The sequence below is a fragment of the Neovison vison genome, chromosome 13, assembly GCF_020171115.1.
Source record: "Neovison vison isolate M4711 chromosome 13, ASM_NN_V1, whole genome shotgun sequence".
NCBI classification, from domain to species: domain Eukaryota; kingdom Metazoa; phylum Chordata; class Mammalia; order Carnivora; family Mustelidae; genus Neogale; species Neogale vison.
In genome coordinates this window covers 124,715,599-124,743,587 of record NC_058103.1, presented here as the reverse complement: position 1 = coordinate 124,743,587, position 27,989 = coordinate 124,715,599, and the positions used below count along the sequence as shown (strand labels likewise).

Genomic DNA, 27,989 nt, shown 5'->3' with positions numbered 1-27,989 from the left:
GCGCGCCCCAGAGCACGTGGGTTCTGGCTCCTGTGAGGGGATGGGAGCTGCGCCGGTCTGCAGAACGTGCGCTAGCCCTACCACAAAGCTTGAGATACGCGCGCACGTCTCTCGAGCTCCACTGGATTACTGAGGCCGGGCCGGCGCTTCTTGACCCGCGCCATTGTTTCAAAGCCTAAGCCGCGCGCGCGCGAAACTCTTCCCCAGACAGAGGCGCGCAAAAGCCCAGCCTGCGGCTTACAGACCAGCGCCCGGTTCTCAGTGCCCCAGACGCGCGCCCGACCCACAGCCGCCTCTGAAAAGAGGTGCGCGCAAGCCGGGCACTCCCAGCCGGGCCGGTGGCAAAATCTCAGTGTGCGATCGCTGCTTGGAATCTCTCTGGCGGTCGGGAGCTCCCAGACAGCCGCCACTGCCTTGGCTTTGGGGACGAGCAAAAGATCCTGCGTCCCCAGGGTCTGCAACTTGGAACCTGCACTGCCAGCGTCCAAGGGGGAATTTATTCAGCTTCTTCACCCAGACTGAGGCTTCTCTCTGAGACGGAGATCAGGGTGTGGTTTGATTTCTTCTAATACTATAAAAACCATCAAAGGCGGTCAAGGTGAGAGGGAAAAAAGTGAACAAGCAAAAAAACCATCAGAGAACAAAAGCCTGAAAAAAACCAGTTTCCCCAGAGCCCACCCCCTTGAGGGGGGCGGGGGGACTCAACTCAGGAAACATCATTGACTGACAACCGACGTGGCAGGCCCCTCCCCCAGAAAACAAACCAAGAAAGAAAAAAAAAAAAAGGACTACAAGAGAACCACCACTACTTCATAGGAAAACTTGTATTATTCACTCGTTTCCACTATTCCGGTTCATATATATATATATATATATATATATATTTTTTTTACACATAGGTAATTTTTTTAACCTATTTACCATCACAGCGAGCTGTACAGTACATCAAATTCCATAATACCTTTCTAACCTGAACTTTTTGATATATACACCTATATTTTTCTTTTGCATTTTTATTTTTTGAATAAATTTTTTTTAAAATTTTAGTTTAGTTTAGTATATTCTTTTTATTTTTATCCTCTAATATTCATATAGAGTTAACTTCAAAGTAATCCCCTTTCCCCAATCAATACTACCCCTATAGGTAAACCAATTTTTTAATCCCCTTTATCTTAGGAAAGTTGAGTCCTTTAACAAAGATATCAAGATACATCCAGGAAGAATCAAAACAACCTTCCTCGCACACACTGAGAATTTATAAGAACTCTCCCATCTTCTTCCACCAGTGTTTCTGTGTTTTTTGAGTTTGTCCTGATAGCATATAAATTTTACACTTGTGGTTCTTTTTGACGACGTTCTTTCTTTATTTGCATATATATATAAATTTTTTTTCTTTCTCTTGCCATATAATTGTATCAGTCTTTTTATCTCTTTTTGTTTGTCTACTTCATAAATTTTACCTTGGGGCCCATCTGGGCTGAACCTTCTCTTTCATCTTCCCTTTCTTTCCTGTCTCTCTCTCTCTCTCTCTTTTTTTTCTTTTTCTTTTTCTTCTTTTCCTTTTTCTTTTCTTTTGTCTCTCGTTTGGGTGGGGAATCCTGATTGCTCAGAAGTGTTCCAGGGTGCACCTTGACTGCACCAGAGTTGATACATCCAGCTACATCTGTTCAGTCTTCTCCCACCAAAATGACTAGGAGGAGGAATGCCCAAAAGAAGAAAAATACAGAGGATGGACCTTCTGCAACAGAGCTAACGGCTATCAACATAGACAATATGTCGGAAAGAGAATTCAAGCTAACAATTATCCAGGCAATAGCTAGGTTGGAGAAAGCCATGGATGACCAAACAGAATTGATTAGGGCTGAACTGAAAGCGACCAGACAGGATGTTCACAATGTTAGGGCGGAGCTTAAAGCTACCAGGGAGGAGGTCCACAATGCTCTCAGTGAGCTCCAATCTAATCTAAACTCCCTCAAAGCTAGGGTAACTGAGACAGAAGATAGAATTAGTGATCTGAAAGACAAACAGATAGAGAGAAAGGATCAGGAGGAAGCCTGGAACAAACAGCTTAGATCCCACGAAAGCAGAATTAGGGAAATAAATGATGCCATGAAGCGTTCCAATGACAGAATTATTGGAATTCCTGAAGGGGAGGAGAAAGAAAGAAGTCTAGAAGATATCGTGGAACAAGTCCTTCATGAAAATTATCCGAATCTCGCGAATGAAACCAGCGTTCATGTACTAGAGGCTGAACGGTCTCCACCCAAGATTATACACTCCAAAAAAACATCACGACACCTGATAGTCAAATTGAGGAATTATAATTGTAGATATAATCTCTTGAAAGCCGCAAGGGCAAAGAGGCTCCTTACTTACAGAGGGAAGCCCATCAGAATAACGTCAGACCTGTCCACAGAGACCTGGCAAGCCAGAAGAGGCTGGCAAGATATATTCAGGGCACTAAATGAGAAGAACATGCAGCCAAGAATACTTTATCCAGCAAGACTGACTTTCAAAGTGGATGGAGAGATAAAGAGTTTCCAAGACCGGCAAGGCTTAAAAGACTATGCAACCACCAAGCCGACACTGCAGGAAATATTAAGGGGGGTTCTATAAAAGAGGAAAAATCCCAAGAATAGCATTGAACAGAAATATAGAGACAGTCTACAGAAAGAAAGACTTCAAAGGTAACTCGATGTCAATAAAAACGTATCTATCAATAATCACTCTCAATGTGAATGGCCTAAATGCACCCATAAAACGGCACAGGGTTGCAGATTGGATAAAACGACAGGACCCATCTATATGCTGTCTACAAGAGACCCATTTTGAACCTAAAGATACACGCAGACTGAAAGTGACGGGGTGGAAAGCATCTTTCATGCCAATGGGACTCAAAAGAAGGCTGGGGTAGCGATTCTCATATCAGATAAATTAGACTTCAAACTAAAGACTGTAGTCAGAGATACAGAAGGACACTACATAATCCTTAAAGGGACCATCCACCAAGATGATCTAACAGTTGTAAATATCTATGCTCCCAATATGGGAGCAGCCAATTACTTAAGAAAACTGTTAATCAAGATAAAGAGTCATATTGATATGAATACACTAATCGTAGGAGATCTTAACACACCTCTTTCAGAATTAGACAGATCATCGAAGCAGAAAATCAATAAAGAAACAAGAGCATTGAATGACACATTGGACCAGATGGACCTCATAGATATATACAGAACATTCCACCCTAAAACAACAGAATAGTCATTCTTCTCAAGTGCACACGGAACCTTCTCCAGAATAGACCACATACTGGGTCACAAATCAGGACTCAACCGATACCAAAAGACTGAGATTATTCCCTGCATATTCTCAGATCACAATGCTTTGAAACTGGAGCTCAATCACAAGGAAAAGTTCAGAAGGAACTCAAACACCTGGAAGCTAAAGACTACCTTGCTTAAGAATGCTTGGATCAACCAGGAGATCAAAGAAGAACTGAAACAATTCATGGAAACCAATGAGAATGAAGACACTTCGGTCCAAAACCTATGGGATACAGCAAAGGCGGTCCTAAGGGGAAAATATATAGCCATCCAAGCCTCGCTCAAAAAAATTGAAAAATCCAGAACACACCAGCTGTCTCTACACCTTAAAGAACTGGAGGATCAACAACAAATCAAACCAGCTCCACACATAAGAAGGGAAATCATCAAGATTAGAGCTGAGATCAATGAGGGAGAAACCAGAGATACAGTAGAACGTATCAATGAAACTAGAAGCTGGTTTTTTGAAAGAATCAATAAGATCCATAAGCCACTGGCTACACTAATCCAAAAGAAAAGAGAGAAAGTCCAAATTCATAAAATTATGAATGAAAAGGGAGAGATCACAACGAACAACAAGGAAGTAGAAACAGTCATCAGAAGTTATTACGAACAGTTATATGCCAATAAGCTTAGCAACCTAGATGAAATGGATGCATTCCTGGAAAATTATAAACTACCAAAAATGAACCAGGAAGAAATCGACAAACTGAATAGACCAATATCTAATAATGAGATTGAATCAGTGATCAAAAACCTCCCAAAAAACAAGAGCCCAGGACCTGATGGATTCCCTGTGGAATTCCACCAAACCTTCAAAGAAGAAATAACACCTATTCTCCTGAATCTGTTTCAAAAAATTGAAGCAGAAGGAAAACTTCCAGACTCTTTCTATGAAGCCAGCATTACCCTGATCCCCAAACCAGGCAAGGACTATACCAAAAGGGAGAATTTCAGACCAATATCACTGATGAATATGGATGCTAAGATTCTCAACAAGATCCTAGCCAACAGGATCCAACAACACATTAAAAAGATTATCCACCATGATCAGGTGGGATTCATCCCTGGGCTATAAGGATGGTTCAACTTTTGCAAATCAATCAATGTGATAGAACAAATTAATATGAGAAGAGAGAAGAACCACATGGTCCTCTCAATTGATGCAGAAAAAGCATTTGACAAAATCCAGCATCCGTTCCTGATTAAAATGCTTCAAAGTATAGGGATAGAGGGATCATTCCTGAACCTCAACAAATCTATCTATGAAAGACCCACAGCAAATATCATCCTCAATGGGAAAAAGCTTGCAGCCTTCCCATTGACATCAGGAACAAGACAAGGATGCCCACTCTCACCACTCTTGTTCAACATAGTATTAGAAGTCCTAGCAACAGCAATCAGACAACAGAGAGAAATAAAAGGTATCCAAATTGGTAATGAAGAAGTCAAACTCTCTCTCTTCGTAGATGACATGATTCTTTATATGGAAAACCCAAAAGACTCCACCCCCAAACTACTAGAACTCATACAGCAATTCAGCAACGTGGCGGGTTACAAAGTCAATGTGCAGAAATCAGTGGCTTTCTTATACACTAACAATGAAAATACAGAAAGGGATATTAGAGAATCGATTCCATTTACTATAGCACCAAGAACCATAAGATACCTGGGAATAAACCTAACTATAGAGGTAAAGGATCTGTACTTGAGGAACTACAGAACACTCATGAAAGAAATTGAAGAAGACACAAATAGATGGAAGACCATTCCATGCTCTTGGATCGGAAGAATAAACATTGTTAAAATGTCTATACTGCCTAGAGCAATATATACTTTTAATGCCATTCCGATCAAAATTCCACCAGGATTCTTCAAAGAGCTGGAGCAAATAATCCTAAAATTTGTGTGGAATCAGAAGAGACCCCTAATCGCTAAGGAAATGTTGAAAAACAAAAATAAAGCTGGCGGCATCACCTTACCTGATTTCAAGCTTTATTACAAAGCTGTGATCACCAAGACAGCATGGTACTGGCATAAAAACAGACACATAGACCAGTGGAACAGAGTAGAGAGCCCAGATATGGACCCTCAACTCTATGGTCAATTAATCTTTGATAAAACAGGAAAAAATATACAGTGGAAAAAAGACAGTCTCTTCAATAAATTGTGCTGGGCAAACTGGACAGCTATATGTAGAAGAATAAAACTGGACCATTCTCTTACACAGTACACAAAGATCAACTCAAAATGGATAAAAGACCTCAACGTGAGACAGGAATCCATCAGAATCTTAGAGGAGAACATAGGCAGTAATCTCTTTGATATCAGCCACAGCAACTTCTTTCAAGATACGTCTCCAAAGGTAAAGGAAACAAAAGCGAAAATAAACTTCTGGGACTTCATCAAAATCAAAAGCTTCTGCACAGAATCCATGAAACAAGATGGGATAGGGAGGGAGACAAACCATAAGTGACTCATAATCTCACGAAACAAACTGTGGGTTGCTGGGGGGAGGGGGGTTGGGAGAAGCGGGGTAGCGATATGGACATTGGGGAGGGTATGTGCTTTTGGGTAAATTGGAAGGGGTGGTGAACCATGAGAGACTATGGACTCTGAAAAACAATCTGAGGGGAGTGAAGTGGTGGAGGGGTGGGAGGTTGGGGTACCAGGTGGTGGGTATTATAGAGGGCACGGCTTGCATGGAGCACTGGGTGTGGTGAAAAAATAATGAATACTGTTTTTCTGAAAATAAATAAATTTGAAAAAAATTAAAAAAAAAAAGAAAAAAGATAAATAGCTTCTGCACAGCAAAGGAAACAGTCAAAAAAACAAAGAGGCAACCCACGGAATGGGAGAAGTTATTTGCAAACGACAGTACAGACAAAAGGTTGATATCCAGGATCTATAATGAACTCCTCAAACTGAACCCACACGAAACAGGCAAACACATCAAAAAATGGGCAGAAGATATGAACAGACACTTCTCCAATCAAGACATACAAATGGCTATCAGACATATGAAAAAATGCTCATCATCATTAGCCCTCAGGGAGATTCAAATTAAAACCACATTGAGATATCACCTTACACCAGTTAGAATGGCCAAAATTAACAAAACAGGAAACAACATGTGTTGGAGAGGATGTGGAGAAAGGGGAACCCTCTTACACTGTTGGTGGGAATGCAAGTTGGTGCAGCCTCTTTGGAGGACAGTGTGGAGATTCCTCAAGAGATTAAAAATAGAGCTTCCCTATGACCCTGCAATTGCACTCCTGGGTATTTACCCCAAAGACACAGATGTCGTGAAAAGAAGGGCCATCTGTACCCCAATGTTTATAGCAGCAATGGCCACGGTCGCCAAACTGTGGAAAGAACCACGATGCCCTTCAACGGACAAAAGGATAAGGAAGACGTGGTCCATATACGCTATGGAGTATTATGCCTCCATCAGAAAGGATGAATACCCAACTTTTGTAGCAACATGGACGGGACTGGAAGAGATTATGCTGAGTGAAATAAGTCAAGCAGAGAGAGTCAACTATCATATGGTTTCACTTATTTGTAGAGCATAACCAATATCATGGAGGACAAGGGGCGTTAGAGAGTAGTAGGGAATTTGGGTAAATTGGAAGGGGAGGTGAACCATGAGAGACTATGGACTCTGATAAACAGTCTGAGGGGTTTGAAGTGGCGGGGGGGTGGGAGGTTGGGGTACCAGTTGGTGGATATTATAGAGGGCACGGCTTGCATGGAGCACTGGGTGTGGTGAAAAAATAATGAATAATGTTTTTCTGAAAATAAATAAATTGGAAAAAAATGAAAAAAAAAGTAGTACAGAAATAATTGCTTCTAAGATATTTTTCTCAAAATTTTCCTAGCACGCTCATACAAAATCATGTATTATAACTAGAGTGTTTCTCTAAACACATTAGAAACCCACTGATAATATATGAAAGTGGCCAATGAAATTCATGTAAGAATCCAATAATTTTAAATATAATCATCTCACATCTAAAAATGTTTAACCTAGCATGTAGTTGAAGCCATCACTTGAAAGTATATGAAATTTCTTGCTCAGGTTATAGAAAAAAATAAAACATGTGTAAACAACTGTTCCAATCATGCCTAGTGACTGGGATGACAAGCAAATTAAAATATGAAGATTGTATATAGGGTACCTACTTTTCAATTTAAATACAATTGTTCCACTTAATAGAAAATGATAAATAAAATTTAATAGTATCTTTGGATTTTAATAATCCAGTCACACTAGAGACACCGATCATGACTCAGAAGATTCTGGCAACTCAAACATATAAATAGGTCAAAGGTAGTCACAGATATTTCTCACAGAATTTATTATTTAAGTGGTGATCCCACAGGATCTATTTATGACTTATAGATACTTGTCTTGTAGACTTGTAGATACTGGCAGCCAAAAGTTATAGTAACATTCTGCAATTGGTTATATAGACCTTTCTACAGTTCATTTCCTCCAGCACATGCCAGCATTTTATTTTTCAAATACCACAGTACTTTTTTTTTTTTTTTTTTTTTTGGTAACACTTGCGGACCAAATTAAACTTCCCTTCACATTTTTGTTTAGCATGATCTATGGGTTGGAATGACTTCACTTATAGAAGTTATTTTTGTTACTCACTGCATTCATATTTCAAGAAGATCCATCTGTGGAGTCATAATTTACCCAGGAACATTTATAGAGGCAACCATCAGAATGAGATACATGGTAGACACTGAGCACTCAGGATTTTCTTACCCTAGGAGACCTTGATCCATACTAACTTGATCATGGAGACCAGAATCACTGATGACCCAGATTTTATCTTGCTGATTAGAATAGGCAGAGTCTCATTGTCACTGAAGTGCCACAATGCCCTGAGAGATATGTCAGTGTTTTCAGGACAAAATGCTTACTGATGTGAGAATTTCTAAAAATGAAAAAAATAAGCAGCATATATGGAAACACAGAAAATAAAAATAGACAAAAAATTTTGCAGTAAAAAGTGTGAAGATGAGAGAAAGAAAAATCACACAAATACTATAACACATCTAGTAAGTAAAAAGTTGAAAAAAAATCATTTATACTGTGATCCTACCTAAGCAAGTGAAGATGACAGGCAGACTCAAAAAAAGAAGATACGCATTTAAAGGGGAAAATGAAATAAGAGGCAAAGAAACACACTCTAAAAAGATGGTATATCCCAGGCAGGGTAGACAGGAATGCAAAAAGATCAAGACCCAAATGACACTAAATATACTAGACAACCACAAGGAAACATAACAGCATATCATGTGCCCTCTGCCAAGCAACAGATGAAGAAGCCTGCCCAACTCCTAGCCTTGGATAGTCCTCCAGGCTCCTGTCCAAAACCCAAGCACGGGGGATCCGCAAGACACAAACATTGATGTCACAAGGCCAGGTTGCTCTTGGGACAATGGTTCTAGCTGCCTCAGTCTCTACCCAGGGCTTCCTCGGGGCCCCCATGTGCCACAGCCCTGTGACCTCCCTCCCACCTCCCTGTAAACCTTCACACTGGCCAAAGTCTACAGGGTGGACACACTCGCCCAGGGGATGCAATCAGAGTCACCGACCTTGCCCAGGCCCAGAGCCCCCTGAGCCTGCCCAGCAAGCATGGTGGGCTGTGTGAACTCTGATGCAGAGCAGCTAAGGAGGAAGTATGTCCCATGCCTGGCCCAAGGCCCTCCTCCCATCCTGTATCCAAAACCTCTCAGCCCTGGAACAGACAAGGCAAAAAGGCAAGGGAGGGGTAGAGGCCCCCTCCACTACAGGAGGGGACAGGTCTTCCTTTGCCATGGAGATGTTCCCTGGCCAGAGGGGTGCCATCTCAATGTGCCAAGCACTACGAGCTCCAGCAATATTCTCAAGTGGCCTGGGTGCAGAAACACGTGCTGGAACTCATTTCCAGTGAGGATGACAGTAGAGATTAGTACTCATTTTGTTCAGATTTCTAAGAATGCATTTGTAGGGAGTCATCACCAATCTCAGAACATCTAAGGACATGGAACGTGAAAAGGGTAGGACTCTAGCCTGGGACAGCCATGGAGTTCAGGCGTGTCAGCCCTCATGAAAACAAATGGCTAGGCCACAGCATGGCCAGGGGAGTGATCCTTGGTACAGAAGGCCACAGGAATGACCAGGGCAGGAGGTGAAAGGGGCAAGCCACTTACTGCAGACACAGGCTACTCTCAGATAACCACAAACCACACCCCATGGCTCTAAAGGGCCATCCTCTCCAGGCAGGCCAGGTATTGAGAATCAGGCAAATGGGACTCACTGATGTCTACGACACCCATGTCCAGCCAACACCACCGACAAGGAGATGCACGTCCCACCAACACGATGCGGCATCAGTGAACCAACCCGGGGGAAATCCCCTTGGCTCCAGGGCAATCACCCCAGGAGCAATGAGCCCTGGGTTCCTATTGGGACCAAGTGGCCTCCCAGCAAGTGGGCCTCAACGCTGCTATCCTCCCTGACATGGCCCAATCCCCTCCCTTCCTCCATACAGAAAACCCACCTCAGACTCAAGATACCCCGGGTCCCAAGGGGCTGACCACAAACCCATCCCATAGGATGACATGTCCCCCTCGTTCCTGCGTGCTCAGAAGCAAGCCGCGTGAGGCGGTGACACCACCCCTACTCCCGCCTCCTATTGGAAACCTCAGAAACCAGCGCAGCCAGCAGCTCTGGGGCTGTGGGACCTGGCCTGAAATTGCCCACGGGTTGGAGCAGCATGCCCAGGTCTTTGGTGGCACAGGAGGCTGAATCAGGCAAATGGGACTCACTGATGTCTACGACACCCATGTCCAGCCAACACCACCTGGGGCATGGGGAGAAGTGACAGGAGTGCCACAGCAAGGTGGACACGTCTGCGGAGGATCAAGCCACAGACAGAAGTGGGGATAATCTGTTCCACCTCACCCTACGATGGGGGGCTGGTGCTGGGACGGAGGACCAATGCCTACATACGGATTATTCAGTGGCTCAGGGCCCTGGTCCCTGCTGGCCATCTGCTACAGGAGGGGGCGGTCTCCCTCCAAAAAGGAGCAGTTACTCAGCCAGAGGGGTGACATCCCCACATGCTGAGCACTCCGAGTTCACGGTAATGATCTCGGGTGGCCTAATTCCCTCACTCGGACTTCCTGGTGGGGAACCATGTGCTGGACCTCAGTTCTGATGAGGATGACGGTAGGGATTGTCACTCATTTTGTTCAGATTTCCAAGGAATGCATTTGTAGGGAGTCATCATCGATCTGAGTACGTCTCAGGACACAGAGCATTCAAAGGGCCGGCTCTAGCCTGGCACGGCCACTGAGCTCAGACATGTTGGCCCTTGTGAACACCCAGCCCCAGGCCACAGGGCGGCCAAGGGGGGCATTCTCGGCCAATGAAGCCTCGGGAAAGACCTGGGCACGTGGTGGCAGGGGCGAGACACTTACCGCAGGTGTGGGTGACTCCCAGGTGACGGCAGCCTACACACCCTGCCTCTGCAGGGGTGTCCTCGCCTCACAGGCAGGGCATCGCGGATCAGGAAAATGGGATTCACCAACTGTCACCAACACTCGCATCCAGTCAACTCCACCTGGGACTTGGGGAGAAGTTACAGGAGCACCTCAGCCCAGGGACACATCTGTGGGGCTCCACGCCAGTGCCACGCAGTGGGGACACTCTGCTCTACCTCTCCCTACGATGGGCAGTGCCTGGTCCCATGCCTGAGGACTGATGTTTACACATGGAGGCCTCCAAGCGTGCAGACACGGGGTCGGGCGGCGGGGGTATGGAGGGAAGGGGGGCAGGAAGGGGAGAGAGTGGGGGGGCACGTGGTGGATTCAAGACGTGGGACAGCCCTCACACTGTGTCCTTTAATGGAAACGAGTCCCTAGACCATATATGGCAAAACCAGTCTCCTCCATGGGGTACACACAGGGCCCGTTTGTGGCGCATCCCCAGTGAGCACCAGAGGCATCCGTGCAACCTCGCCCTCCCCCGAGGGGTATGATCCCAGAGGGAGCACCTCCCCAACCAGCCACCTCCCAACGCACCCAGCACCTACTCGGCCCGACAAGGAGATGCACGTCCCAGCAACACGATGCGGCATCAGTGAACCAACCCGGGGGAAATCCCCTTAGCTCCAGGGCAATCACCCCAGGAGCAATGAGCCCTGGGCTCCTATTGGGACCAAGTGGCCTCCCAGCAAGTGGGCCTCAACGCTGCTATCCTCCCTGACATGGCCCAATCCCCTCCCTTCCTCCATACAGAAAACCCACCTCAGACTCAAGATACCCCGGGTCCCAAGGGGCTGACCACAAACCCATCCCATAGGATGACATGTCCCCCTCGTTCCTGCGTGCTCAGAAGCAAGCCGCGTGAGGCGGTGACACCACCCCTACTCCCGCCTCCTATTGGAAACCTCAGAAACCAGCGCAGCCAGCAGCTCTGGGGCTGTGGGACCTGGCCTGAAATTGCCCACGGGTTGGAGCAGCATGCCCAGGTCTTTGGTGGCACAGGAGGCTGAGCCTCTGACCCGGAGCACTGCCTGGCCCACCACAGAACCCAGCCGTCTCCAGGCCCGGGGTCCCTAAATCTATCCCAAATGCAGGCCACTCCGGAAACACATGTGACTTGGACCAGCAGGCAGCAAGGCGTTGTCGGCATGCTCCCACATCCCGCAGCCTCTCTGCCACTCGTATGAGAGCCATTCTCGTACCCTGGCCCCCCCCATTCTGCCTGCTGCAGTCCAACTGGCAACACAGACTTGTGGGAAGCAGGCAGGTGCCGGCAACCAACCCACCCTGAAGAAGCCTCTCCATGAACGCATCCACTGCCATGCCAGTGTAAGGTTTTGCAAAGGGCGTCACCCTCCAGATATGACATGCCCCACCGAACCTAGCCGGGCACCACTAGGGTGCCCAGGTGATGCCGCCACCAACCGCGAGGAAACCCATCATACCCACCATGGTTGGACTCCATGCACACCCGTGGCTCACAGTCACCTGGGCAGCCTTACTCAACGTGAACCTCCAGCACGGGGAGAAATGGCCCTGCGGTGGAGGTTCCACCGCCTCCCATGCCAGCATTGCATGGCCGAGTCTTTCCTGGGATGATGCTTCTAGCTGCCTTGGTCTCTGCCCAGGGCTTCCTCCCGGCCCCCATGCGTGCAGCCCTTTAGCCTCCCTCCCACCCCATGTAAAACTCCACGGTGGCCGGGACCCAAAGAATGGATGCTCTGGCCTAGGCGATGTCATCGGAGTCACCGTTCTGCCCCGTCCCGGAGATCCCTGAGGCTTCCCAGCCGCCACAGCGGACCTCATGCCCTTCGACGTGGAGCAGCTACAGACGAAATATGCCCCACTTCTGGCCCAGGGTCCTCCTCCCATTGGGTGTCCAAAATGTCTCTTCCCTCAGTGGACAAGGCACAAGGGAGTTGGAGGAGCAGGGGCCAGGGGATGTGGCGAGGATAGCGGTGCTGGTGGCGGTGAGCGGTGAGTGGTGGGGAGGGCCTCGGGGGCTCTGGACCATGTGGGCGGCCAACCTCTGGCATGCACACCCTCCCTGGCCTCTCTGGAAGCAGCCAGACCTTTGACCCCAGAGGGTTCTGGTCCTCGCTGGCCATCTGCTACAGGAGGGGGCAGTCTCCCTCTGCCACGGAGCAGTTACCCGGCCAGAGAGGCAACATCCCCACGTGCTGAGCACTCCGAGTTAGTGGCAAAGATCTCGGGTGGCCTGAATCTCTCACTCGGACATCCTGGCGGGGAACCACGTGCTGGACCTCAGTTCCGATGAGGACGACGGTAGGGATTGTCACTCATTTTGTTCAGATTTCCAAGGAATGCATTTGTAGGGAGTCATCATCGATCCGAGCACGTCTCAGGACACGGAGCATTCAAAGGGCCGGCTCTAGCCTGACACGGCCACTGAGCTCAGACACGTCGGCCCTTGTGAACACCCAGCCCCAGGCCACGGAGTGGCCAAGGGGGTCATCCTTGGCCAAGGAGGCCTCGGGAAAGACCTGGGCACGTGGTGGCAAGGGTGAGACACTTACTGCAGATGTGGGCGACTCCCAGGTGGCCGCACTCTACACACTCTGTCTCTGCAGGGGTGTCCTCGCCACACAGGTAGGGCATCGCAGATCAGGAAAATGGGATTCACCAACAGTCACCAACACCCGCGTCCAGCCAACTCCACCTGGGACATGGGGAGAAGTGACAGGAGCGCCTCAGCCCAGGGACACATCTGTGGGGCTCCACACCAGTGCCATGCAGTGGAGACACTCTGCTCTACCTCTCCCTACGATGGGCAGTACCTGGTCCTGTGCCTGAGGACCAATGTCTACACATGGAGGCCTCCAAGTATGCAGGCATGGGGCCGGGAGGGGGAAATGGAGGGAAGGGTGGCAGGAAGGGGAGAGAGTGGCGGGGGCGCACGGTGGGTTTGAGATGTGGGACAGCCCACACACTGTGTCCTTTAATGGAAACGAGTCCCTAGACCACATACGGCAACACTGGTCTCCTCCATGGGGTGCACACAGGGCCCGTTTGTGGCGCATCCCCAGCGAGCACCAGGGGCATCCGAGCGACCTTGCCCTCCTCTGAGGGGTATGACCCCAGAGGGAGCACCTCCCTAACTAGCCGCCTCCTAACGGGGATACCCACCATGCACCCAGCACCTACTCGGCCCGACAAGGAGATGCACGTCCCAGCAACATGATGCGGCATCAGTGAACCAACCCGAGGGAAATCCCCTTGGCTCCAGGGCAATCACCCTAGGAGCAATGAGCCCTGGGTTCGGGGTGGGAGTAAGTGGCCTCCCACAGGTGGGGCCCAACGCTGCTGTCCTCCCTGACATAGCCCGATCCCCTCTCTTCCTCCATAGAGAAAACCCACGCCGGCTCCAAGATACCCCAGGTCCCAAAGCGCTGACCACAAACCCACCCCGCAGGAGGTCACGTCCCTCTCGTTCCTGTGGGCTCAGGAGCAAGCTGCGTGAGGCGGTGACCCCGTGCGCTCATGCCACTGACCCGTCCCCCCGCCTCCCATTAGCACCCTCGGAAGCTGGCGCAGCCAGCAGTTCTGGGGCTCTGGGACCTGGCCCAAAATTGCCCATGGGTAGGGGCAACACGCCCCAGGTCTTCGGTGGCACAGGAGGCTGAGCCTCTGACCTGGAGCACTGCCTGGCTTGCCACAGGACCCAGTGTCTCTGGGCCTGGGGTCCCTAAATCTATCGCAAATGCAGGCCACTGCAGAACCACAAGTTACTTGGACCAGCAGGCAGCAAGGCGTTGTCGGCACGCTCCCACATCCCATAGCCTCGCCTGCCACCTGTATGAGAGCCATTCTCATGCCCAGGTCCCACCTGGATTCTGCCTGCTGCAGTCCAGCTGGCAACACAGACCTGTGGGAAGCAGGCAGGTGCCGGCAACCCACCCTGAAGAAGCCTCTCCACGAACACATCCACTGCCATGTCAGCACAAGGAATTGCAAAGGGCGTCACCCTCCAGATATGACATGCCCCACCGAACCTAGCCGGGCACCACTAGGGTGCCCAGGTGATGCTGCCACCAACCGCGAGGAAACCCATCATACCCGCCATGGTTGGACTCCACGCACACCCATGGCTCACAGTCACCTGGGCAGCCTTACCAATGTGAACCTCCAGCAAGGGGAGAAATGGCCCTGCGGTGGAGGTTCCGCCGCCTCCCATCCCAGCATTGCATGGCCGAGTCTTTCCTGGGATGATGCTTCTAGCTGCCTTGGTCTCTGCCCAGGGCTTCCTCCCGGCCCCCATGTGTGCAGCCCTTTAGCCTCCCTCCCACCCCATGTAAAACTCCACAGTGGCCGGGGCCCAAAGAATGGATGCTCTGGCCCAGGCGATGTCATCGGAGTCAACATCCTGCCCAGTCCTGGAACTCCCTGAGGATGCCCAGCCACCAAGGTGGGCCTCATGCCCTCCGACGTGGAGCCATTGCAGATGAAGTATGCTCCACTCCTGGCCCAGGATTCTCTTCCCATTCCATGTCTAAAACCTCTCTGCCCTTGGGGCGCCTGGGTGGCTCAGTGGGTTAAAACCTCTCTGCCCTCAGTGAACAAGGCACAAGGGAGTTGGAGGCACAAAGGCCAGGGACCGCGGCAAGGACAGCGGTGCTGGTGGCGGTGAGTGGTGAGTGGCGTGGAGGGCCTCGGGGGCTCTGGGCCATGTGGGTGGCCAACTTCTGGCACGCACGCCCTCCCTGGCCTCTCTGGAAGCAGCCAGACCTTGGACCCCAGAGGGCCCTGGTCCCCACTGGCCATTTGCTACAGGAGGGGGCAGTCTCCCTCTGCCACAGAGCAGTTCCCCGTCCAGAGGCACAACATCCCCACGTGCCGAGCACTCCGAGTTAGTGGCAAAGATCTCGGGTGGCCTGAATCTCTCACTTGGACTTCCAGGCGGGGAACCACGTGCTGGACCTCAGTTCCGATGAGGACGACGGTAGGGATTGTCACTCATTTTGTTCAGATTTCCAAGGAATGCATTTGTAGGGAGTCATCATCGATCCGAGCACGTCTCAGGACACGGAGCATTCAAAGGGCTGGCTCTAGCCTGGCACGGCCACTGAGCTCAGACACGTCGGCCCTTGTGAACACCCAGCCCCAGGCCACAGGGTGGCCAAGGGGGTCATCCTTGGCCAAGGAGGCCTCGGGAAAGACCTGGGCACGTGGTGGCAAGGGTGAGACACTTACTGCAGATGTGGGCGACTCCCAGGTGGCCGCACTCTACACACTCTGTCTCTGCAGGGGCGTCCTCGCCTCACAGGCAGGGCATCACGGATCAGGAAAATGGGATTCACCAACTGTCACCGACACCCACATCCAGCCAACTCCACCTGGGACATGGGGAGAAGTGACAGCAGTGCCTCAGCCCAGGGACACATCTGTGGGGCTCCACACCAGTGCCACGCAGTGGGGACACTCTGCTCTACCTCTCCCTATTATCAACAGTGCCTGATCTCGTGCCTGAGGACCGATGTCTACACATGGAGGCCTCCAAGCATGCAGACACGGAGCTGGGTGGGGGAAAATGGATGGAAGGGTGGCAGGAAGGGGAGAGAGTGATGAGGGGTGGGTTGCACGGTGGGTTCGAGACATGGGACAGCCTCTAGACCACATAGGGCAAGACCGGTCTCCTCCATGGAGTGCACACATGGCCCGCGTGCGGCACATCCCCAGCGAGCACCAGGGGTATCCAAGCCACCTCTCCCTCTGCCATGAGGTACGACACCTGCGGGAATCCCTCCCCAACCAGCCTCCCCCGAACGGGGGACTCACCACACACCCAGCACATACTCAGCCTGTCAAGGAGATGCACATCCAACAACACGAAGATGCATCAGTAAGCCAACCAGAGGGAACACCCCTTGGTTCCAGGGCAATGACCCCCGGAACAATGAGCCCCTGCTTCAGGGTGGGGGCAAATGTCCTCCCATAGGTGAGCCCCAAAGCTGCTGCCCTCCCTGCCATGGACCGAAGTCGTCCATTCCTGCATACAGAAAACCCACCCCGTCCTCAACATACCCCAGTTCCTGTGGGGCCACCACAAACCCATCCCGCAGGAGGTCATGTCCCCTTCATTCCTGCGTGCTCAGAAGCAAGCTGCGTGAAGCGGTGACCCAAGCACTCATTCCACCCGCCTGTCCCCCCGCCTCCAATTGGTACTCTTGGACGATGGCATAGCCAGCAGCGATGGGGAACTGGGACCTGGCCCAAAAATGCCCGCAGGGTGGGGAAGCATGACCAGGTCTTCGGTGGCACAGGAGGCTGAGCCTCTGACCAGGTGCACTGCCGGGCATAAAAAAGAACTCAGCCATGTACGGGCCCCTCATCCAAAAATCTGCCCCAAAAGCAAGCCACTCTTAAACCACATGTGACTTGGACCAGCAGGCAGCAAGGAATTGTCGACAGGCCACAACATTCTGCAATCTCGACTGCATTATGTCAAAGCGCCAATCTCATACCCTGAACCCAACCGGATCCAGCCTGTGGCAGTCCAACTGGCAACACAGACTTACGAGAAGGAGGGAGTCCTTTGCAAGGACTAGAGATGCTAGTGGTTCTGGTGCTCCAGGTTATGGGGTGGCAGTAGTGGTTTCCGGTGTGTGACCAAAAGGAAGCTGTCCCACATACCTAACTTCCGACATGGAAGAGACAACGTGCTGGACCTCAGTTTCAATGAGAACGACGGTAGGAAGTTCCCACCATTTTGTTCATCTATTCCAAGGAATGCAGCATGAGGGAGTCATCATCGATCCGAGCATATTCGGGGCCGCCTGGCCAACTGAACGGGCCAGGCTGGGTGGCTCGGAGGGTAAGCCGATGGCCTCAGAGCCCTGCGGCAGCCCAGCCCGTCCGGACCCACGCCCCTGAGCAAGAGGAACGGTGCAACCTCGCACCGGGAGCCAGACCCTGCTTGCCGAAAGGCTGGCGTTCACTGGCAGCCTCTGCGGCAGGCGCGGGCTATCCCACCGTCACCAGTTCCACCTGAGACAGGGGAAGGCTTACCGTCTCGCCGATCTGTCCGCAGGGTGCTTGCGCTGGACTGCACGTCTTCCGCGGACCCGGCCAAGCTCCGCGCATCCGAAGACAGGAAGGCCATCTTCTCTGGGCCGACCAGGGGCCGGCCTAGCGTGGCCACCGCACCTGACAAGTGTGGAAAAGGATCACGCATGCGTGAGCCACGGACCCAGGGGAACAGCTCGCCACGCGGCTCAGAATGTGCCTGGGGGGAAGCCTTGCCTCTGCTTGGTGCTGACCCTCAGTTCCTCAGGCTTGGCGGCAGCCGGGCAGGATACCAAGCAGACTGGCCAGGCATGGCCGCGGACGCGTGGGTGTCCGTGGGGTCGGGTGTGAGTCTGCGTGTGCCGAGTGTGTGTGCGTGCGTGTGTTGATGGGTGTGAGTGTGTGTGTGTGCGTGTGTTGATGGGTGTGAGTGTTTGTGCGTGCGTGTGTTGATGGGTGTGAGTGTGTGTGTGTGTGTGTGTGTAGGGGAGTGTGTATGCGAGGGGGTTTGCGGAAGTGGTGTATGTTTGGGTATGGTCCTGGTGTGAGGGAAGGGAGCCCTTGTGGGCCACGTGGACGTGTGGGAGGGCGGTGGCGGGTGGGCGCGTTTCTGCAGTCGGGGTGGCCACGGAGTGGTGGCCCTTAGAGGGGCCTCAGGCCCGTTCAGCGCCCTCCCGGGACGGGGACCCCTGGCCTCCCGTCCTGCCACGCCGCTCCGCAATATCGGTGCCACAGAATCTCCGAGCGCCACGTTCGACACTCCAGAGGCCTGACGGGAAAAGGCCAGACAGAACGTGTGTCCAAGGTCTCCTGGCAAAGCAGAGCACGCCGGATCTGGCTAGCCACACCCGCTGTCAGGGAAGGAAGGCACTACGATGTGAACTCTGTGACCCTGACACTTGCCCCAGCGTCACACAGCATGACCGGAGAGAGACCCTCAGCGACCACAGACAAAATCCCGGGGCCCACGGAAACGGCAAGCCCTGGCACATCAGGTGATGGCCTACGCCGCCCCAAGGGGCTCGCGAGAGGAGAAGGGGCTTGGACTCCGGTCGCAGCGCCACCTCCCGTGCTCTCAGCCGAAAGGCCCTGCCAGGTCAGGCAGCACACCTCTTGGCAAGCGATTCCCATGACAAGCCGAGGGCCAGCTGACCCTCCCACTGAATGCAGGGCCCATTCCCACCCAGGGCACGGGGGTGTCGACAACCAGCGGGCTTCATGGGCCACGCCCCTGAGGAAATGAGCTCTCATCCGGCAGCCCGTCCCCACGTGCACAGGCTCTGGCCGGCTCGGCAAGTACCCCCCACCCTGGGCTCCCACGGGCCTCGCTCCTCCAAGGCAGGGATCTTGAAACGCTCGGCCACATGCCCAGTGGACATTTCCGTCAGACACCATGCGGGACGCTAGGCAGGGCCCCTTGCTCGGCGCCGGACCGAGGACCCCGGCCCTGGCAGCATCGCTCACCCACTAGATGCCACGGAAAGGTGCGAGGAGCAAGGGAAGGAAGCCACCTCTCCTCCAGCCCCACGACAGCTGCACTTTGCCAAGCTCCACATCCGGCCAGGCCACAGCGCCGGACTGGGATCCGTAATCGCGGGGCTTACCCTGTCCTGCCTAGGGCACAGGCGGGCAAGGACAGGTCTAGAGCGTTCCCCATCCCACTGGGCATCGGGGCAGCTGGCCCACCAGTCTCTGGGACCTTCTGAGAAATACCTACAGCTGTAGGGGCCCAGGCCCCGCAGCGGGGAGCAAGCCCTCCACGGCTCCCATGGCTTGTGCCGGCGGACTGTGTCCCGGCCGTGCTGCGGTTCATCACAATCAATCGCACTCCTGGGGGTCCCTAGGAAGACGCACACGATCGCTGCAAGTCCCCGTAGCCACCAGGTGGCCGGCCAGTGGGAACGGGTTATGTTGGCACTGCCCCCACAGTCCCCAAAGCCATGACCGCGTGTGGCAGAATACAACCAGAGGCTCGGGCTGGTAGTGCTGACAGTGCTGCGATGCCGGCGGTTGCGGAGACGGCGGTGGTGGTGGAGGTGGTGGTATTGGTGGTGGTGGAGGTGGTGGGGTGGTGGCTACCGGCGTGTGACCGAGGGGAAGCTGTCCCTCACTCCTACCTTCTGCCCCAGGGGAGACTACGTGCTGGACCTCAGTTTCGATGAGAACGACGGTAGGGAGTTCTCACTCATTTTGTTCAGCTTTTCCAAGGAATGCAGAATGAGGGAGTCATCATCGATCCGAGCACATTCGGGGCCGCCTGGTAACTGAACAGGCCAGGCTGGGCGGCTCGGAGGGTAAGCCGATGGCCTCAGAGCCCTGCGGCAGCCCGGCCCGTCCGGACCCACGCCCCTGAGCAAGAGGAACGGTGCAACCTCGCACCGGGAGCCAGACCCTGCTTGCCGAAAGGCTGGCGCGCACTGGCAGTCTCTGCGGCAGGTGCGGACTATCCCAACGTCACCAGTTCCACCTGAGACAGGGGAAGGCTTACCGTCTCGCCAATCCGTCCATAGGGCGCTCGCGCTGGACTGCACCTCTTCCGCGGACCCGGCCAAGATCTGCGCATCCGAAGACAGGAATGCCATCTTCTCTGAGCCGACCAGGGGCCGGCCTAGTGTGGCCACCGCACCTGACAAGTGTGGAAAAGGAGCACGCACGCGTGAGCCACGGACCCAGGGGAACAGCTCGCCACGCGGCTCAGACGGTGCCTGGGGGGAAGCCTTGCCTCTGCCTGGTGCTGACCCTCAGTCCCTCAGGCTTGGCGGTAGCTGGGCAGGATGAGACGCGGACCTGCCAGGCATGGCCGCGGACTTGTGGGTCTCTGTGGGGTTGGGTGTGAGTCTGCGTGTGCCGAGTGCTCGTGCGTGCGTGTGTTTATGGGTTTGAGTGTGTGTGTGTGTAAGTGTGGGTGTATGTGTGTAGGGGCGCATGCATGCGAGCGTTTTTGTGGATGTGGTGTATGGTTGGGTTTGGCCCTGGTGTGTAAGGGCGGGGAGCCCTTGTGGGCCACGTGGACTTGTGGGAGGGCTGTGGTGTATGGGCACGTTTCCGCAGTCGGGGTGGCCGCCGGGTGGTCGCCCTTGGAGGGGGCCTCAGGCCCGTTCAGAGCCCTCCCGGGACGGGGACCCCTGGCCTCCCGGCCTGCCACGCCGCTCCGCAAGATCAGTGCCACGGAATATCCAAGCGCCACGTTCGACACCCCCGAGGCCTGACGGGAATAGGCCAGACAGAACGCGTGTCCAAGGTCTCCTGGTAAAGCAGAGCATGCCGGATCTGGCTAGCCACACCCGCTGCCGGGGAAGGAGGCCACTGCAATGTGAACTCTGTGACCCTGACGCGTGCCCAGGCAACATCCAGCTTGACCACGGGAGAGAAACACTCAGCGACCACCGACAAAATCCCGGGGCCCACGGAAACAGCAAGCCCTGGCACATCAGGCGCTGGCCCTATGCCGCCCCAAAGCCTCACTAGAGGAGAAGGGGCTTGGACTCCGGGCCCAGCGCCACCTCCCTTGCTTTCAGCCGAAAAGCCCTGCCTGGTCAGGCAGTACACCACTTGGCTAGCGGTTCCCATGACCTGCCGAGGGACAGCTGACCCTCCCACTAAAGGCAGGGCCCATTACGACGCAGGGCATGGGTGTGTCTACAACCAGAGGGCTTCGTGGTCCCTGAACCTGAGGCAACGAGCTCTCATCCGGCAGCCCGATCCCCACGTGCGCAGGCTCCGGCCGGCTCGGCAAGTCCCCCCAACCCTGGGCTCCCACGGGCCTCGCTCCTCCAAGGCAGGGATCTTGAAACGCTCGGCCAAAAGCCAAGCGGACGCTTCCGTCAGACACCATGCGGGACGATAGGCAGGGCCCCTCGCTCGGCGCGAGACCGAGAACCCCAGCCCTGGCGGCATCGCTCACCCACTAGATGCCACGGAAAGGTGCAAGGAGCAAGGGAAGGAAGCCACCTCTCCACAAGCCCCACGACAACCACGATTTATCCTGCTCGACGTCCGGCCAGGCCACAACGCCGGACGTATTCTCGGGGCTTGCCCCGTTCTGCCAAGGGCCCAGGCGAGCAAGGAAAGGTCTTGACCGTTCCCCATCCTACAGGGCATCGGGGCATCTGGCCCACCAGTCTCTGGGACCTTCTGAGAAATACCTACAGCTGTGCATGCCCAGGATCAGCGGGGGGCAGCAAGCCCTCCATGGCTTCCGTGGCTTGCACCGGCGGACAGTGTCCCGGCCGTGCTGGGGTTCATCGCAATCAATTGCTCACCTTGGGGTCCCTGGGAAGACGCCCACCGATCGCTGCACCTCGCGGACGGAGACCCCGGGCCCACTCCGCTAAGGGACCGAAACGCGGCCCCAACGCACCCCGGAGCAAGTCCCCGTAGCCACCAGGTGGCCGCCCAGCGGGAACGGGTGATGTCGGGCACGGCCTCCACAGTCCCCAAAGCCATGACCGCGTGTGGCAGAATACAACCAGAGGCTCGGGCCACGCAGCAAACCGCCAGGACCCCGCCAGCCTTCCCCCCCGGCGCTGCCGTTTTTGGGTAGGCCGAGAGCCTGCACGGCGGCTCCATGTTTGCCCTGGTCTCACGGCTCGGGCCTTGTGGGGCCCCATTGGGCCTCCACGGGCTTACCTTCAGGTGCTGTCAAGGTCAGCGTCCTGGCAGTGGGCCTCTGCCCTCTACCTACAAGCCCCCGGGGCACACCAACGATGCCACAGGGGTAACGGGCCCCGGGGCTCTCCTCGCAACCCATGGCCCCTGCCGTTGCACCCTCTACCACACGCTCCCCCAGGAGCTCTGCTTGAAGCGCCACCACGGCCCATGCTGCTCCGGGACAGGCATCCGAGGGCCTCACCCAGCGCCTCCTTAAGGGACTCCCACGAACCGGATACCATCTGCCCGACTCGACACAAGAGCCCGGCGGCGCCTCTGAGGACCTCCGACTGGCTAAGGCGGGCAAACGCCTCCCGGGCCCTGAGCCACACATGCGGCTTTCCCAGGCCGAAGTCCCTCGGGGGCTAGACATGGTGGTGCTGGCGGAGCTAGCGGTACCGGCGGTTGCGGAGGCGGCAGCGGTGGTGGAGGTGGTGGTGGTGGTGGAGGTGGTGGTGTTGGTGGAGGTGGTGGTGGTGGTGGTGGTGGTGGTGGTGGCTACCAGCGTGTGACCGAGGGGAAGCTGTCCCTCGCTCCTACCTTCTGCCCCGGGGGAGACAACGTGCTGGACCTCAGTTTCGATGAGAACGACGGTAGGGAGTTCTCACTCATTTTGTTCAGCTTTTCCAAGGAATGCAGAATGAGGGAGTCATCATCGATCCGAGCACATTCGGGGCCGCCTGGTAACTGAACAGGCCAGGCTGGGTGGCTAGGAGGGTAAACCGATGGCCTCAGAGACCTGCGGCAGCCCGGCCCGTCCGGACCCACACTCCTGAGCAAGAGGAACGGTGCAACCTCGCACCGAGAACCAGACCCCGCTCGCCGCAAGGCTGGCGCGCACTGGCAGCCTCTGCGGCAGGCGCGGGCTATCCCACCGTCACCAGTTCCACCTGAGACAGGGGAAGGCTTACCGTCTCGACGATCTGTCCGCAGGGTGCCGGCGCTGGACTGCACGTCTTCCGCGGACCCGACCAAGCTCTGCGCATCCGAGGACAGGAAGGACATCATCTCTGGGCAGAACGGAGGCCCTCCTAGCGTGGGCCCTGCACCTGACAAGTGTGGACAAGGAGCACGCACGTGTAAGCCACAGACCCAGGAGCACAGCTCCCAGTGTAGCTCACAACGGGTGGGGGAGAAGCCTTTCCTATGCCAAGTCCTGACCCTCTGACCCTCTGTCCATCTGACTTGGTGGCAGCCGGGCAGGATGCCACACGTGCCACCTGGGCAAGCCACGGACGTGTGGGTCTCCGGGGCGTCAGGTATGAGTCTGCGTATGCCGAGGGGGCGTGCATGTGTTGATATGTGTGTGTATGTGTGTGTGTGCGTGTGTGTATGTGTGTAGTGGAGCGTGGATGCTGGGCGGTTTGCGGAAATGGTGTATGTTTGGGTTTGGTCCTGGCGTGTGAGGGTGGGGAGCCCTTGTGGACCACATGGACGTGTGGGATGGCGGTGGCATGTGGGCGCATTTCCGCAGTCGGAGTTGCCACAGGGTGGTCGCCCTTGGAGGGGACCTCAGACCCACAGAGCCCTCCAAGGACGGGGAACCCTGGCCTCGTGGCCTGCCACGCCGCTCCGCAATATCGGTGCCACGGAATCTCCGAGCGACACGATCGAAACCCTCGTGGCCGGACGGGAAACGGCCTTACAGAACGCGTGTTCAAGGTCCTGACAAAGCAGAGCACGCCGGTTCTGGCTAGCTACACCCGCTGCCAGGAACGGAGGCCAATGCGATATGAACTCTGTGACCCTGACGCTTGCCCCAGCGTCACACAGCGTGACCGCAGGAGAGAGACCCACAGCGACGACCAACACAACCCCAGGGCCCAAGGAAACGGCAAGGCCTGGCACATCAGGCGCTGGTCCTACGCCGCATCAAGGCCCTTGCGAGAGGAGAAGGGGTTTGGACTGCGGTCGCAACGCCACCTCCCGTGCTCTCAGCCGAGAGTCCCTGCCGTGTCAGGCAGCACACCTCTTGGCAAGCGATTCCCATGACACGCCTAGGGCCAGCTGACCCTCCCACTGAACACAGGACCCATTCCAACCCAGGGCACGGGTGTGTCCACGACCAGCGGACTTCTTTGGACCCCGCCCCTGTGCAACGAGCTCTCATCAGGCAGCACGGTCCCCACGTGTGCAGGATCCAGCTGACTCGGCAAGTCCGTCCCACCCTGGGCTCCCACGGGCCTTGATCCTCCAAGGCAGGGATCTTTAAACGCTCGCACATATGCCCAGCGGACGTATCTGTCAGACACCGTGCAGGAAGTTAGGCAGGGCCGCTCACTCGGCGCAGGACTGAAGACCCAGGCCCTGGCGGCATCGCTCACCCACTGCGACGCCACGGAAAGGTGCAAGGAGCATGGGAAGGAAGCCACCTCTCCTCCAGCCCCACGACAGCTGCACTTTGTCCAGATCCACGTCTGACCAGGGCACAGCGATGGACTGGGATCCATGCTCGCGGGGCTTGACCCGTCCTGCCTATGGCGCAGGCGAGCAAGGACAGGTCTCGAGCGTTCCCCATCCCACTGGGCATCGGGGCATCTGGCCCACCAGTCTCTGGAACTTTCTGAGAAATACCTACAGCAGCGCGTGCCCAGGACCCGCGGGGGGCAGCAAGCCCTCCACGGCTTCCGTAGCATGCGCCGGCGGACAGCGTCCCGGACGTGCTGGGTTCATCGCAATCAATTGCACTCCTGGGGGTCCCTGGGAAGACGCCCACCGATCGCTGCACCTCGGGGACGGAGACCCCGGGCCCACTCCGCTAAGGGACCGAAACGCGGCCCCTACGCACCCCGGAGCAAGTCCCCGTAGCCACCAGGTGGCCGCCCAGCGGGAACGGGTGATGTCGGGCACGGCCCCCACAGTCCCCAAAGCCATGACCGCGTGTGGCAGAATACAACCAGAGGCTCGGGCCACACAGCACCCCGCCGGCACCCCGCCGGCACCCCGCCTGCCTTCCCCCCCGGCGCTGCCGTTTTTGGGTAGGCCGAGAGCCTGCACGGCGGCTCCACGTGTGCCCTGGTCTCACGGCTCGTGCCTTGTGGGGCCCCATTGGGCCTCCACGGGCTTACCTTCAGGTGCTGCTGTCAAGGTCAGCGTCCTGGCAGTGGGCCTCTGCCCTCTACCTACAAGCCCCCGGGGCACACCAACGATGCCACCGGGGTGACGGGCCCCGGGGCTCTCCTCGCAACCCAGGGCCCCTGCCGTTGCACCCTCTACCACACGCTCCCCCAGGAGCTCTGCCGGAAGCGCCACCCAGGCCCACGCTGCTCCGGGACAAGCCTCCGAGGGCCTCAACCAGCGCCTCCTTAAGGGACTCCCACGAACCGGATACCATCTGTCCGACTCGACACAAGAGCCCGGCGGCGCCTCCGAGGAACTCCGCCTGGATAAGGCGGGCAAAGGCCTCCGGGACCCTGAGCCGCACATGCAGCTTTCCCAGGCCGAAGTCCCTCGGGGGCTAGAGCTAGTGATGCTGGCGGTGCTGGCGGTACCGGCGGTTGTGGAGGCGGCAGCGGTGGTGGAGGTGGTGGTGGTGGTGGAGGTGGTGGTGTTGGTGGAGGTGGTGGTGGTGGTGGTGGTGGTGGTGGTGGCTACCAGCGTGTGACCGAGGGGAAGCTGTCCCTCGCTCCTACCTTCTGCCCCGGGGGAGACAACGTGCTGGACCTCAGTTTCGATGAGAACGACGGTAGGGAGTTCTCACTCATTTTGTTCAGCTTTTCCAAGGAATGCAGAATGAGGGAGTCATCATCGATCCGAGCACATTCGGGGCCGCCTGGTAACTGAACAGGCCAGGCTGGGTGGCTAGGAGGGTAAGCCGATGGCCTCAGAGCCCTGCGGCAGCCGGCCCGTCCGGATCCACACTCCTGAGCAAGAGGAACGGTGCAACCTCGCACCGAGAACCAGACCCCGCTCGCCGCCAGGCTGGCGCGCACTGGCAGCCTCTGCGGCAGGCGCGCGATATCCCACCGTCACCAGTTCCACCTGAGACAGGGGAAGGCTTACCGTCTCGACGATCTGTCCGCAGGGTGCCGGCGCTGGACTGCACGTCTTCCGCGGACCCGACCAAGCTCTGCGCATCCGAGGACAGGAAGGACATCATCTCTGGGCAGAACGGAGGCCCTCCTAGCGTGGGCCCTGCACCTGACAAGTGTGGACAAGGAGCACGCACGTGTAAGCCACAGACCCAGGAGCACAGCTCCCAGTGTAGCTCACAACGGGTGGGGGAGAAGCCTTTCCTATGCCAAGTCCTGACCCTCTGACCCTCTGTCCATCTGATTTGGTGGCAGCCGGGCAGGATGCCACACGTGCCGCCTGGGCAAGCCACGGACGTGTGGGTCTCCGGGGCGTCAGGTATGAGTCTGCGTATGCCGAGGGGGCGTGCATGTGTTGATGTGTGTGTGTGTGTGTGTGTGTGTGTGTGTGTGTGCGTGTGTGTATGTGTGTAGTGGAGCGTGGATGCTGGGCGGTTTGCGGAAATGGTGTATGTTTGGGTTTGGTCCTGGCGTGTGAGGGTGGGGAGCCCTTGTGGACCACATGGACGTGTGGGAGGGCGGTGGCATGTGGGCGCATTTCCGCAGTCGGAGTTGCCACAGGGTGGTCGCCCTTGGAGGGGACCTCAGGCCCACAGAGCCCTCCCAGGACGGGGACCCCTGGCCTCGTGGCCTGCCACGCCGCTCCGCAATATCGGTGCCACGGAATCTCCGAGCGCCACGTTCGAAATCCTCGTGGCCTGACGGGAAACGGCCTTACAGAACGCGTGTCCAAGGTCTCTGGCAAAGCAGAGCACGCCGGTTCTGGCTAGCTACACCCGCTGCCGGGGACGGAGGCCAATGCGATATGAACTCTGTGACCCTGACGCTTGCCCCAGCGTCACACAGCGTGACCGCAGGAGAGAGACCCACAGCGACGACCGACACAACCCCGGGGCCCACGGAAACGGCAAGCGCTGGCACATCAGGCGTTGGTCCTACGCCTCCCCAAGGCCCTTGCGAGAGGAGAAGGGGTTTGGACTGCGGTCGCAACGCTACCTCCCGTGCTCTCAGCCGAGAGTCCCTGCCGTGTCAGGCAGCACACCTCTTGGCAAGCGATTCCCATGACACGCCTAGGGCCAGCTGACCCTCCCACTGAACACAGGACCCATTCCCACCAAGCAGCTGACCCTCCCACTGAACACAGGACCCATTCCCACCAAGGGCACGTGTGTTTCCACGACCAGCGGACTTCCGTGGGCCTCGCCCCTGAGCAACGAGCTCTCATCGGGCAGCACGGTCCCCACGTGTGCAGGATCCAGCTGGCTCGGCAAGTCCGTCCCACCCTGGGCTCCCACAGGCCTCGCTCCTCTAAGGCAGGGATCTTTAAACGCTCGGACACATTCCCAGCGGATGTTTCCGTCAGACACCGTGCAGGACGCTTGGCAGGGCTGCTCATTCGGCGCAGGAC

At 55.4% G+C, this 27,989-nt stretch overlaps 1 protein-coding gene, 1 long non-coding RNA gene and 8 other non-coding genes across 11 annotated transcripts in view; all 10 read right to left on the bottom strand.

Moving 5' to 3' along the window:
* LOC122892950 overlaps positions 1-18,034 on the bottom strand; it is a 66,097-nt gene extending 48,063 nt beyond the window's left edge. The window contains exons 1-4 of one of the 2 annotated variants that reach the window (XR_006381543.1): positions 17,904-18,034; positions 16,089-16,231; positions 13,415-13,557; positions 10,812-10,960 (exon numbers count right to left, since the gene is read on the bottom strand). This is a non-coding gene — a long non-coding RNA (uncharacterized LOC122892950). Of the gene's footprint in view, positions 1-10,811; positions 10,961-13,414; positions 13,558-16,088; positions 16,232-17,903 lie in introns of those variants that run through there. The other variant, XR_006381544.1, reaches the window with a different exon arrangement.
* LOC122895169 lies at positions 9,263-9,354 on the bottom strand. The gene has a single exon (XR_006382149.1). It is a non-coding gene; the product is annotated as a small nucleolar RNA SNORD116 (small nucleolar RNA).
* On the bottom strand, positions 10,535-10,627 carry LOC122895167. The gene has a single exon (XR_006382147.1). It is a non-coding gene; the product is annotated as a small nucleolar RNA SNORD116 (small nucleolar RNA).
* LOC122895164 lies at positions 13,138-13,230 on the bottom strand. The gene has a single exon (XR_006382145.1). It is a non-coding gene; the product is annotated as a small nucleolar RNA SNORD116 (small nucleolar RNA).
* Positions 15,812-15,904, bottom strand: LOC122895163. Its single transcript, XR_006382144.1, has one exon. It is a non-coding gene; the product is annotated as a small nucleolar RNA SNORD116 (small nucleolar RNA).
* Positions 17,560-17,653, bottom strand: LOC122895168. Its single transcript, XR_006382148.1, has one exon. It is a non-coding gene; the product is annotated as a small nucleolar RNA SNORD116 (small nucleolar RNA).
* Positions 18,035-18,553: 519 nt separating the features above from the next.
* Positions 18,554-27,989, bottom strand: part of LOC122894669 — a 36,435-nt gene continuing 26,999 nt past the window's right edge. The window contains exons 10-13 of the mRNA XM_044232419.1: positions 26,553-26,690; positions 23,462-23,599; positions 20,389-20,526; positions 18,554-18,669 (exon numbers count right to left, since the gene is read on the bottom strand). Coding sequence (XP_044088354.1) covers positions 18,554-18,669; positions 20,389-20,526; positions 23,462-23,599; positions 26,553-26,690 — 530 coding nt within the window. The remainder of the gene's footprint in view (positions 18,670-20,388; positions 20,527-23,461; positions 23,600-26,552; positions 26,691-27,989) is intronic.
* LOC122895160 lies at positions 20,045-20,139 on the bottom strand. Its single transcript, XR_006382141.1, has one exon. It is a non-coding gene; the product is annotated as a small nucleolar RNA SNORD116 (small nucleolar RNA).
* On the bottom strand, positions 23,118-23,212 carry LOC122895159. The gene has a single exon (XR_006382140.1). It is a non-coding gene; the product is annotated as a small nucleolar RNA SNORD116 (small nucleolar RNA).
* Positions 26,210-26,304, bottom strand: LOC122895158. The gene has a single exon (XR_006382139.1). It is a non-coding gene; the product is annotated as a small nucleolar RNA SNORD116 (small nucleolar RNA).